Source organism: Papio anubis, chromosome 7 (genome assembly GCF_008728515.1).
Source record: "Papio anubis isolate 15944 chromosome 7, Panubis1.0, whole genome shotgun sequence".
NCBI lineage: Eukaryota > Metazoa > Chordata > Mammalia > Primates > Cercopithecidae > Papio > Papio anubis.
In genome coordinates, this window is record NC_044982.1 from 85,446,662 (window position 1) to 85,459,911 (window position 13,250).

A 13,250-nucleotide genomic window follows, 5' to 3' on the forward strand; every position below is an offset into this window, starting at 1 on the left:
GCACAGCTGTGGGTTGGGGGTCAGGATGAAGGATCTTTAGAAGAAAAAGTGGTGTTGGAGATGAGAAATGCCACTAGATGGCAAAAGAGAATCAAGAACAAATTCACACAGGCCTTTGGCTCTTCTGGTTTGTCCTCAGCGAGGCCTTGGCTAGGGGAACAGCTGTTCACTTCTTTGTTAAGGTGTCCCAAGCTTTGCAGGCTGAACTTCTGGATAGAAGTTCTGGATAGAGAATTATGCCCCTGCTGCTGTAGAAACATGAATGTTAGGAGATAAAACCCACGGTTTAAACCAGGCTGTGTATCAAATGTGTATCAGCAGAGGCCAGTCTAGCCTTTGGAATGGAGGCTGGGCGGAAGGCTGCAAGCTCATTTGAATGCCTAGCTTGGTCTCCTTTCTACTTCTCATTATTCTAGAGTGAGATGTTTTCAAGCCATGATTTAAACTTCCCTCTGCACTTGTGTTTTCCTGACATTGTAATTATCCTAGTTTGTTCTTCAACTCGAGTATGCTGGGCTGTGTAGAAGGCTGCCTTAGGACTGTGTGAAAGTGAAATAAACATGGCCCTACTGCCTCAGTCCAAAGGGAAAAGAGAGTAAAGGTTTAAGTTTGCACATGAAAATTGAAATAGAGTTGAACCTACCATATGTGCAATTCAACTGAAACCTTTGTTTTGCCTCAATTATTTGGATAAGGGAGGTGATTCTGTTTGTGTGCCCAAATTATCCAGCTTCCAAGATGTGCTTCACCTTGTACTTGGTAGGCTAATTTTGCTATTTTGCCTTCACTGCATTCATGGGGCAACAGAAAAAGACGGAGGAAGGGGGACAAGGTTAGGAAGAAGAAAAAGATTCAGGCATCAGGCCAGGGACTGGTTCAGGAGTTTCACAGGAGGGAGAAGAAAGACTTAGAGAGAGCAAGAGCAGAAGACAAAATTGTGGGAGAGAAGACAGAAGGGAAGAAAAAGTCCCTTACACCAGCAGTCTTTACCCCTGCTTCCTTCTCATTCTATCGTCGAAGTCACTGCTGTTGGCCGAGCTTCTCCTTAGGCTGCTGTTGTGTGTGTGTGTTTAAGTTGGGGCGGGTGTTGTGAAAATCCCAACAGTGCCAGGTGGACCTCTGCCTGTCTTCCCCACAGGACAACAGCTGCTGCTTCCTCTCGCCTGTGCTGGGAGGGAGTGAAGGGGGAAGGGAGAGAGGAGGGCTGGGCCTGGATTGGTGCCTACCCTTCAGAGCCAAGCCTCTCTGCCTTCCGGAGTTCCACACAGCCTCTGGATACCAATGGAAAGCCCATGAGAGTTTCCTTCCAAGCAAGAGCAGATCCAAGTCCTGTTATCCTAATTTTGTTGGTCCTTTGATAAATAAAGGTAATGGGCTCATTTTTGTAGACTGAGAAAGTGAAACATACAGCAAGTTGAGATCAGATGTGGGACTTGCTTCAGGTCCTTGAATTCCCATGACCTTTCCTGGAACAGCTGTGGGTCAGAAGGAGGCAGCACTGACAGAAGTTTGGAATCCTTGGCTCCCAGACCAATGCCTTTAGACAAGCCAGGATGGAGGAAAGAGGAAACTGATTCGGGGGTTCACTGAAGCCTTGTCTCACAAGCCCTCCCAGCTCCCCATTTATGTACAGAGCAAAGTATCATTTCCTTAGCCTGGTAATCAGGGTCTGCCACAAATGGGCAAATCTGTCTTTCTAACTTTATCTCTGACTTTTCTCCCACTGAGTGCCTCAACCCCAGCCAGACGGATTTCCCCCCATTTTTCAAGCATGTCTTTCATAATCTTCTTTATCTCCGCTTAACTTCTAACTTCACCACGAGATCCATTTCCAAGCCAGGGTTACCCCTGAGGAAAACTTTCTCTCACTCTCCAAATTCAGAGACATCTTTCTCACCTCTAAATTCCTACAGCATTTACTGTCTTCAGAATGTATAATTTTCTGCCTTGAATCACTGGTTATTTCTTCATATGTATGTATTATCTTTCTCATAGACTGTCAATTCCCACAACACGAGGACCACCTGTTATACTTCTTTTGCACATTTCACAGTATATAGCATAATGCCTTGCATATAAGTGACCCTAACTGATTCAACTTTTAGAAGGCATTCTGTCTGCTCCTCAATGATCCCAGTCTGAGATGGGATTGCTACCAGCCCACAGAGATGGTTAGCAGATGAGGAACTGACAATGCAGCTTCTGGACTTCAGCCCTGGGTTTGAGGTGATGCTACGAGAAGAAGGTTGAGATGGCTGAGGCAATCCTTCGGTTTCAAGGACAGCTCAGGAACTGTCCATGACACAGTATATTGTTTGAGCAACTTGAATTGGACAGGGCAAAGGGTAATGCCAATGAGATCATGGTGAGCCCACTCAAGGCAAAATTTTGGGGTTCTCCTCAGTCATAGGGAGTCACCCTTGCACCTGCCACCGTAGCCAGTTGTTCTACAAATGTTTACCATTGGGGAGGGCAGGGAGAGAATGTGTAAAGGATTACATGCAGAGGGTCATCTTTACAGGAAAAACAACTTAGTTATTGTTTCAATGGTGAACTATCAATACACATTTTGCTGGTAGAATCAGCACCATTACAATCAACATTTGTTTAACAAAAATATTTTGAAGTCCCAGATGTTTATCATTTTCATTAACACATAAGATACAAGTAAGTCTGCTTTTGTTAAGAAATTTGATTAGCTAATTATTTAGACCAGGGCTTCACAACCTCAGTGTTATTTACATCTTGGTCTGGATAATTCTTTGTTATGGGAGCTATCCTGTGAAATGTGGGATGTTCAGCAATATCCCTGGCCACAGGCCAGTAGCAAGTCCTGGTTGTGACAACCAAAAATGTCTCCAGACATTATCCAATTGTCCCTGGAACTACTGAATTAGACATATGACCTTGAGCAAGCCACTGTCCCTCTAGAACTTAGTTTTTCATTCCTAGGGTAATGCTTGAGTATGTAAAACCCAGTGTAATGGGACAACAATCCCACTAATCTCAGGCTTACAGAGCACATGACACCTTGATGAGGATGTCAGAATGGATGAAGTAATCTTATTCATCAGCACCTCTAGGATAGGATTTTAGGGAACAGATCACCAGGATTGCAGTTGGGAACCCAAAGGCTCATCATCATTATATCATTTAAGTTCTGAATGCTTTCCTCTATAACGTGCTGTTCAGTTTCTGTAATTGTCTGGCAGAAGTGAGTGGTGTTGGGTGTGGGGAGTGAAGAGCAATGATGGGTGGGTCGGGAATGAAGGAAGAGGAAGACCAAAAGGTATAAAAAGTCCCTTTCTATTCTCAGGGAAGCTGCAGCCTTGAGGGACCAGGGAAGAGGTGGCATGATTCAAGGCAGGGACCACAATGTGGTTGGCTTCCTCAAAGCAAAGGCTTGAGTCAGCCAGGCTCAGGCAACACCCTGCATCGGCACCCACTCAGTGTTGTCTTGTTGAGCAGCCTGAAGAATACAGACGAGCCACCTGCCCATGTGGGATCTCTCCTCACTTGCTTGACTGTGCCCACTTCCTTGGGGAGGCCTTACAACAAGAGGCTTTCTAAGTGGGACCTCTGGGTTGAGTCTTTCTATGAGCTAGCACCATGAGATAGATGGGGGCGAGAAGGAGTGGTACAGCAGCAGGGTTCCAGATAGAGGAGACAGCAGGAGATAGGGCATGGAGGAGGTGAGGGACAAGGTGGGAATAAAGCAGGGATGCAGACGCAGTTGCACACATGGGCAGGTGCAAGATCATGGGAAATCTTATGTCCTGTGAGATGTAGTTTGGACTATACCCTACGACAAGCTTGTCCAACCCATGGGCCACGGGTCACGTGTGGCCCAAGATGACTTTGAATGCAGTCCAACACAAATTTGTAAACTTTCTTAAAACATTATGAATTTTTTTTGCATGTTTTAAGCTCATCAGCTGTCATTAGTGACAGTGCATTTTATGTGTGGCCCAAGACAATTCTTCTTCCAATGTGGCCCAGGGAAGCCAAAAGATTGGGCACCCCTACCCTATGAGAAACAAGCTATTGCAGAGTTTTAGATGAAAGAAGGGACCACATTTTTTCTCTTGAAGTTGAATCAGATATATACTTGAGTTGAGTCTTACTGGAGTTGGAGTGTGTGTGGTGTCCAGGAGAGACAAGAGCATCTGCTGAGAAAGAAATAAGAATGGAAGAGATGGGCTTGGGAAAAGTTTAAGATTGTCAGGGCTGTGTGACTGATGGACTCAGGCTCATACTGAGGATCCACCATGTGCCAGGCACTGGTCTAAAACCTCTTGATATACATCTTAATGGATCCTAATACTGCCATGAGGTAAAAAATACTATCCTCATGAACAGATGAAACAAGGAAACTTTCAGTGATTTAGTAAACAGACAGATGGTGTGCAGATTATAAGCTGCAGAAGCAGGATTCAATTCCTGGTCTGTTTTACTCAAAAGCCTTATCTTCACCACCATGCAGGACTGTCTCCCCATAGCTGGGATTGGGGAGGTGGCGGGGTCTAGAATCACTTTCAGGTGTCTTGCATAGGTAACCAGGGAAACTGAGATAGACAACACAGGAAGAGAAACAAGTTGTGAGGAAGATGGATTCCATTTTGGACTGTAGTTTGTGTTGTCAGAAAGTGCCAGTTTAGGGGGTTGTACATGAGGAACACCAATCTGTCTCTCTGGGGCTTTACTCCCTCCTCCTGAGCTATACTGGGGGCCTTGGAGCAGTCAGCTTTCTGTGTTCTGACTCCCCTTTTCTGCTGTCCAGCAAAGGTAAAAAGGCTGTCCTAAGAGGAGGCCCCAAATCTGGAAGACACTTTGCAGACAGACAAGGCTGAGTGACCTGTGGAAGTCAAGAGTGAGGGCTAGCAGGCTCCACGGAGCTAGTTAGCTCTTTGATTGTGATGAAAGGGAAGATGTTGATGAAAAAGATAGGAGTGTGGCCCTTTCCCCAGCATGGCAAACCATTCAGAGACCAACGAACAGTAAGAAACAGATCACGCCAGGCTCTGGCATCCACAGCTTTTCATGTTCAGGTTATGCTTTCAAATCCAACCTGCCAAGTTTGAGGCTTCAGAGTCAGCATGCAGACATTTCCAGTAGTGCTCAGACTCTGACAAGGCCTGAGGTCACAGGTGAGCGCTGTGGGTGTGACAGGAGTAAGGCTGATAGGGACTGTGGGGAGTCCACATGGAGGTCTTTGATTCTCAGCCCAGCACTTTGGTGGGAGGCCCCTGAGTACATGCCCTCCTGGGCTCCCGTGAGTGGGATGACAAAGTGGCGAACGCTTTGTTCTCGGAGGGTCAGGAATAAGAAGCACTTTGTTCCTCAGAAACACAACAGTGCTTTCCTACTCACCTTGCCATGAGAGCACAGGCTATGGAACAGAGAAAACATCAAAGAAAGCCCAGACACTTAGGAACTTTTGGCAGGGAGGTTGGAACTAAGTGTTCCAATGACACTGTAGAGGAGGAGACCAGATAGCAATGCCTCTTTCCTCCCACCCATCCAACCCCCTCAGCACAGGGGCTCATCAAACTCAGGGGACATTCCTTCCTCCCAGACTGATCTTTACTCAGAAACCTTTCTAGCCTCTCCTCATCTCCTGACTGTCTTGGCCTCGGCAAGAAGAACACCCGTCCCTACCCAGCTGTCTTCAGCTCCTGTCCTTCCTCCCAGCTGCCAGAGAATTATCAGGTCAGTCTGCTCCTTCTTTCTTCTCTGCATTTTTTACTAGCAGGAGTGCCAGGGGCCCAAGGATAATTGGGAAGAGTCTCTCACCCAAGGCCAGTTAGAGCTCGTATTCTGCAAGTGTTGCAGTTCACAAACTTTGCAGAGGCTGAGATTTCTGTGGTGGACCAAGGGAGCAGGGGTGGCTGAAGGTGGGGTGGCTTCACCTTCAGCTGGGTGGTTGGCTGGGTGGCCTTGGGCAAGCATCTCCTCTTTCTGGGTCATGAGAACTCGGTTATGGGTGAGATGATCTCTAAAGTACTGTTGGGTTGGGAATGTTGGAGGCTCTGGGATGTGGCAGACAGTCACTCCAGGCCCACTGCTGCCCCCAACCACCTTAACTCTACCAGCAGGAGGAATGGCACCAGCTGTGACCCGGCTCCTTTTCCTTCAGCTTGTTCTAGGGCCAACTCTGGTCATGGACATCAAGACGCAGATTGGCAAAAAGAAATTCTATGCTTTAAACATTGACTATCCCAGGGTTATCTTCCCAAAGGGTTTCCAGGGCTATTGTAATGGTCTGATGTCCTATATGCGGGGCAAGGTGCAAAATTCGGATTGCCCAAAGATCCATTATGTGATACATGCCCCTTGGAAGGTCATCAAGAGGTTCTGCAAGTATAGTGACAACTTCTGTGATAATTACAATGAATACTGCACGCTCACCGAGGATTCCTTCCCCATCACGGTCTGTTCCCTGAACTACCAACAGCCACCCACCAGTTGCTACTACGATAGCACCCTGACCAACCAGAAGCTCTACCTACTCTGCTCCCGCAAGTATGAAGCTGATCCAATAGGTATCATCGGTCTCTATTCGGGAGTTTAATTCCTGAGTCATTCCCCAACCTCTACCACCACAGACCAGCCTGTCTCCATTTCCAACACTCTGATTCCTGTAACAAGACTTCCTTCCTGACTTCTGAGGCAGGCAGAGTCCCCTCCCAAGAGACCAGGTGGGTGGGAAAATGTCCAGGGCTTTGATCACCATGCGAAGTGGTGCTATCTTCTAGGTTCTTTCCAGCTTGTTTACCCCCTCTTCACCCCCACCTCCTCATCATCCTCCCTCTCCCAGAGACAGTAAAACCCACCCAAGAAGTTGACTGTGTCCAGTTGGCAGTGACTGTCCACCCACTGGGCCAGATCCTAAGTCCTGGATGGAGGCCCAGGGCCTCAGCTCACACCATGGCAACAGGCACCAGCTCCGAGTCTCACCTCCCCATTCCCACCACCCTTCTCGTCTCAGCCTCCCCTAGTTCCCTTATAATTCCCTCCACTCACCCACCTACTCAGGGGATATGGCTAGCTATAGGAACCTCCCTGAGGCCTTCAGACTCATGTTAGCCTCACTTCCCCACAACCCCCAGTTTCCAGCCTGTTTCTCTCTGTGAAATCATTGTTTCTCCCTTCATATAACTTTCCTCTCCTCTTTCCTCTTACTATGGAGCCTAGGACTGTCTCCCCCCCCAACTCCCCACCACCTTAGTCACCCTGCCTTCCTTTTTCCAACCTCTTTTTCTTCCAGTCTTCTTACCTTGGCTCACTGGCATTTCAAGGTATCTTCTCTCATCCATTCCACAGAGGTTCCTGCTTCCCTTCTCTTCCAGAAGCTCCTCCCAAATCCCCCAGACTCCAGAGTCTGCCCCTGACCAGGCAGGGAATGAGGCAGGCCCAGCTCTAATCAAACATAAATTTCTAAAACCACATCTGAGTACGTTAGATGTAACCATTGGAGGAAACTGGGTGAAGGGCACAAGAGACCCCTCTGTACTATTTTTTTTTGTAACTTTCTGTGAATCCATAATCATTTCAAAATAAAAAGTTAAGAACATACACCTGACTCCTTTGTGATTTAATTGCTTTTTCTTCAGTGCCCCAGAACTCCTGCTCTTGGAATCCTGGCAGCCTCCCCCATCTGGCCATCTTCCTGAGCTACCCTTAGCAGTCTGTAAGCTCTTCTGTCCCATGTGCACCATGATGGAGGTGATGTGGGGTAAAACTTAGTGCTGGGCTGGGTGTTGAAAATAGACTGTCCCATTACCCTAGCTCTGGAACAAATTTGTAATAGAAGTCAGGCCACCTTAGCTGGCTTCTACTTCTCCACCCAAAAAACCTGAACTGTAACAGATGAGGAAGGTGGAGGGACAGGGAAGGATCTAATACATGATACAGTCATAGTCCATCACATCAGGAACTGCTACACCCTTTTAGGGGGTGGGGGTGGAGAGGTGAATATCAGTAATATGTGAACACAAGTAGCAAATACTTTTACCTCCACATCTGGTTCATCTCTTAACTTCAAATATATTCTTCCATCCTGTTCTTGGAAGCAACTGTTGAGGAGGAATGCTAACTGATGGCTGGTAGGCATAAGGCTAAGCAGAGTGAAGGGTTTGTTGTTGAGAACCCACACTCCTGCGCTGCCTCTTCTCCCTCTCTCTACACTAGTAGGCCCATCTGTCCCTCATAGACAGAAATTTTAGCTGCTGCACACACAGATGTTTATTATTTTCCAAGTTCCCTGGTGTTAAACATGCAGGGTCAGGGGGCTAGTGAGCTAAGATGAAGCTCCTCCTTACTTGGTCTTCTTATCATAGGTGCCAGCACCCTTGTAACCACTCACATAGCCTGTGTTGTCATTCATCACTTCCCGTCCGGCAATGCCCTTGCCCTTGCCACTCTCATCAAAGCGCTCCTTGTGGGTGCCGGTGTACTTGCTGGTGTCTGTCAAACGGTCCACTGCACCCACTGTTGTTGCTTTCTGCAAGCCAGAGGATGGATTTGAACCCTCTTCCTTTCCTTACCCTGTCATATCCCTTCCCCAAAGATGGCCAGAGATACTTAGAACAAGTGCTTGGAGCTCTTGCTCTGCCACTGGCATGGGGTGCTGCTTTCTTAGGGCCCAGATGCAGCTGTGGGCAGGAACTCCGGTAAGAGCCATTCACTTGTGGGGGAGGAGGAGTGTGGTGTGGGAATGAGTGTGGTGTGTGCAGAGGGAGGGTGGGTTTTTTTTTTTTGCTTCCAGAGGAAACAAAAATTATTCTGACTAAGTTGCTGCCAGAGGACTTCACTCCCACTCCCCAACCCAATATCCATTGTAGAAAGAGCTTTTAGTTCAGACAGGACAATTAAAAAAGGGAGTAGGTGAGAGGCAGGAGGCCTGAGATTAAACCCTAAATAAGAACTGAAAGAGGAGTGGGCATCAGGTACCAAATCCTCTACACTAATGTCCTCCAAAAGCCACCAAGCCCTACCTGCCTGGCTCAGACACTGGACACTTGGAAGTTAGTCTAAATCCACTATTAAAATAGCCATGGACCTTGGGCAAGTCGCTTCCCTTCTCTGGGCCACATTTTCCTGACTTCTGGAATATCTAGATGATCTCTAAAGTCTGTTTCTTCCCTGTCTCTACAGTCACACAGTTGGCAGGGTTAGGGAGGGTAGACTGGAACAATGGGGATTTAGGGAAGTAGGGTCAAGGGGATGAAGACTGTCACTCACAGTTGCGCCAGTGGTGGCTGGGTCCTTGCCCTCCATGAGTCCATAAATGCTCTCCAGGACTTCATCTGGACTCTTCCCTTTGAAGCGCTTCTGGCCCAGTTCCTTCACTGCCTCTTTGAACTGTTGAAACGTGATGGTTCGGGCGTTCTTGGCCCTGGTCAGTTAGACAGAAATCCAGAAACTTTGGAGCACAAAAGCATTACCTTCCAAGGTCCAACTCCTACCTCACTCAGATTTGTCCTCTTTTGTCCTATCAGTAAGTGTCTCAATGACAAAGAATAGCACAGTGCCAGGTACCCTGTGGTGCTTGGTAGGCCCACTGCAAATGTTCCGCCACATGAACCCTTCCATGGCCAACTACCTCGCACTTTCTTCTCACCCCCACCCCCACATCTTTGGCTCCTCACTTGACTTTGCTGAACACGATGTCCACATCTGTGGAGGTGACCGTCTTGCCATCCATGATGCCACAGTCTTTGCATAGCTTGGAGAAGTTCTTGTTGTTCATTTCAGTGCCACTGCTTGATGATTCTCCAAAGGCAGCAAACCGATTGAATGTTTTCTCTGCCTCTGATGCCATGATGAGCTAGAGGAGGGGGAGGGCAGTCGTGGGAGAGACTTGGGGGTGAAGGACGAGGGGGAGGGAGGACTGTGGAGTAAAGTGGATGAGTGTTAAGGTAAAATCAGTCAGCAACAGGAACAGTTCCCCTCTTCCCTGTTGGTGTCTCCTCTCTCCCTCCCAGCTCCCACTGCACCTACACAACTACAGCATGAGTCTCCCCTTCCCAGCACTGGAGATACCAATATGGATCCTACCTACTGAATGATTCTCTCTTTCCCCCACCTCTTTTATGTACCTAAGATTACCTGGACGGTGATCTGACCCTTCCCGGCCTTTGTATTTAAGTGTGTGCAGATATGTGGTAGCCAGTTGGCTGTTGTAAATGAGGAGACAGAGGGAGGAGAGGGAAATTTCTATGACCTCAGCAGTGGTTATGTGACATCACTTCTGGTCTCAGCTACAGCCCTTGCCTTCAAAGGAGGGGGCTTTTGGTCTTCCTATCTTGCATGCTGAATTGAGCAAACTGCCAACTTTCTGACCTTTTCGGATGACTACATTTCGATCATTTCAGCCAAGCTTACCCATCCTCTGGTTCTCAGTCAAATTGCCTTATGCTCTGCCCCACAACAGAAGTTGAGGCGAGTCCAGGGAAGTTGTTTTAGTCTGTTTGGGCTGCTATAACAAAATATCATAAACTGGGTGGCTTATAAACAACAGACGACCGGGCGCGGTGGCTCAAGCCTGTAATCCCAGCACTTTGGGAGGCCGAGACGGGCGGATCACGAGGTCAGGAGATCGAGACCATCCTGGCTAACATGGTGAAACCCCGTCTCTACTAAAAATACAAAAAAATAAGCCGGGCGAGGTGGTGGGCGCCTGTAGTCCCAGCTGCTCGGGAGGCTGAGGCAGGAGAATTGCGCGAACCTGGGAGGCGGAGCTTGCAGTGAGCGGAGATCGCGCCACTGCACTCCAGCCTGGGCGACAGAGTGAGACCCCGTCTCAAAACAACAACAACAACAACAACAAAACCAGACATTTATTTCTCAGAGTTCTGAAGGCTGACAAGTCTAAGATCAAGGCATGGGCAGATTCAGTGTTTCATGAGGGCTGCTTTCTGGTCTAGAGATGGTACCTTCTTGCTGTGTCTTCACATGGTTGAAAGGGTGAATGAGTTCCCTTGGGCCTATTTATACGGGTATAAATCCCATTCAGAAAGGCTCTGCCCTCATAAAACTAAATCACCCCCCAAAATGCCCCATCTCCTAATACCATGACTTTGGGAGTTAGGATTTTATTTATTTATGTATTTATTTATTTTGAGATGGAGTCTTGCTGTCTGTTGCCCAGGCTGGAATGCAGTGGCATGATCCTGGGTCACTGCAACCTCCAGCCCCAGGATTCAAGCGACTCTCATGCCTCAGCCTCCCCAGTAGCTGGGATTAGCCCAGCCACTGTGCCCAGCTAATTTTTGCATTTTTAGTAGAGATGGGGTTTTGCCATGTTGGCCAGGCTGGTTTCAAACTCCTGACCTCAAGTGATCCACCTGCCTCAGCCTCCCAAAGTGCTGGGATTACGTGTGTGAGCCACTGCGTCCGGCCGGGAGTTAGGATTTTAATATATGAATTTGGGGACAACATAAACATTCAGACCATAGCAGTTAATGAAAACAGGCTGGCATTTTTTCTAGTCTCCAGGCTCAAGTGTAGCATGGAGAATCCCACTGGCTTTAAAAGGCCAGTCTCAATAGAAACTTTAAATGGCTTCCAGTGTTGGGTCCAGTAGGCCTTGGAGAGTAACAGATGTGGACAGCTCAGGATAAAACTGGGATGGACTGAGGGTGAGGCTCAGACTCTGAAAATCTTTAGATAAGTTTCTATGCAGGTCAAAGATATTCCTCAGGGTTTTCTCTCTTCGGCCTTTTCTGTGGCCAGAGGCCCTACAGATAGATGAACCTCATGGATCCTAAAACAGAGCAATGAGACTGGTGACTTTCCTCCTTTTCCCATCTAATAATGCCACCAATTTCTATTTTTTTTCTTTGTCTTACAAATCTACTCCTTTCTTTCCATTCCTATTACTTCCACCCTTATCCAAGTTCTTATCATCTCATAGTTGGATGACTACTCTGGCTTCTAAATGATCTCTTTCCCAAATCTAATTCTTCACTCCCACGCACCCATAATCCATCTCTATAGCCTCCTCCCCATCAGATTAATTTTCACAAAGCAGTATTTTTTATTACTCCTGCTCAGGAACATTCTATGGCTCAAGATATACTACAGCTTCTCATGGCTAAATCTTCTTGCTTAGCATTCAAGGACCTGTACAACTAACTAGGCCCCAATCTACCCTACCAAACATCACCCACCTCTCATCAACATCATTCTTGGGCAGCGCACAGTGGCTCATGCCTATAATTCCAGCACTTTGGGAGGCCAACAAAGTGAGACCTTGTCTCTGAATAAATAAATAATAATAAAAAAATTAATTGCGAGCGGTGGCATGCACCTGTAGTCCCAGCTACAGCTACTCAGGAGGCTGAAGTGGGAAGATTGCTTGAGCCCAGGAGTTTGGGGCTGCAGTGAACTAGGATTGTGTCAGTGCACTCCCACCTGGCTGACAGTGTGAGACCCCATCTCAAAGAAAAAAAAAAAATCCCAAAACAAAAACCCTAAGAACCAGATTATTCTTCAGCTGGGGTCATATGGCCTAACTGCTATACACTTGACAGGCTACTTGGTAGTGCAAGGAGCATAGTCCCTGGAGTGGAATGGATCTGGGTGGGAAAATGAATCCTAGATATGTCATTTACTAGCTGAGTGGACTTGGGCAAGTCACTAAACATTTCTGAGTTTCGATTTTCTCATCTGTACAGTGAGGACAATAACACTAACCTTATGGTATTAGGGGATAATATATGGGAAGCTACTATTCAGTTCTCCAAAGTAACCCGAGTGTTTCTGCCTCCAGACTGTCCTTCATGCTCTCTCTCTTCCTGGATAGAATGCCCCTCACGCCCACTCAAGTATTCCATGATTGCACTTCTCATCTTGGTGGTTCTCCCTAGGAACAAAGCCCTTTTCCTTCTCTGAATTATAGTAAGAAAATGGTTTCTAGACTGTGGGCCACAGCCTTCTGGCGTGAGGATTTCTGAAATCTTGCAAAGGGCCCTAGAATCTGTATGTATAAAGAGTGAGTGTAAACTGAGTAAATAATACGCCTTGCATGTGCAGGTATTACTACATTTACAGACGTTGTGACAGAAACTTACTTCAAAGTATTGATGAATTCATAGTTTGTATTTTCTCCATCAGGGGATACAAAAACTATTATGTGGGGTTGGAAATCTCTGATCACCCACTCAAGAAGGGTGGGAAATTACTGCTACACGACTTATTGTCCAGATGATTGATCTTATATATACATAATTTTTCTTAACTTGTCC

At 47.1% G+C, this 13,250-nt stretch overlaps 2 protein-coding genes across 3 annotated transcripts; one reads left to right on the forward strand and one right to left on the reverse strand.

Moving 5' to 3' along the window:
• Positions 1-300: 300 nt before the first annotated feature.
• On the forward strand, positions 301-7,573 carry RNASE13 (ribonuclease A family member 13 (inactive)). The gene is made up of 2 exons (XM_021940975.2): positions 301-5,709; positions 6,093-7,573. Exon 2 carries the CDS (start codon positions 6,101-6,103, stop codon positions 6,569-6,571), a length of 471 nt encoding a protein of 156 aa, XP_021796667.1. The 5' UTR covers positions 301-5,709; positions 6,093-6,100; the 3' UTR covers positions 6,572-7,573.
• Positions 7,574-8,226: 653 nt separating this feature from the next.
• On the reverse strand, positions 8,227-10,215 carry TPPP2 (tubulin polymerization promoting protein family member 2). Of its 2 annotated transcripts, none has more exons than XM_003901525.4 (4): positions 10,101-10,215; positions 9,651-9,892; positions 9,244-9,397; positions 8,227-8,503 (listed from the first exon to the last, which is right to left on the reverse strand). In XM_003901525.4, the coding sequence occupies exons 2-4, from the start codon at positions 9,821-9,823 to the stop codon at positions 8,318-8,320; spliced, it is 513 nt and encodes a 170-aa protein (XP_003901574.1). In that variant the 5' UTR covers positions 9,824-9,892; positions 10,101-10,215; the 3' UTR covers positions 8,227-8,317. The 2 variants fall into 2 exon arrangements, with proteins under 2 accessions (XP_003901574.1, XP_021796668.1); XM_021940976.2 differs by having other exon boundaries at positions 10,111-10,210.
• Between the last annotated feature and the right edge of the window lie 3,035 nt (positions 10,216-13,250).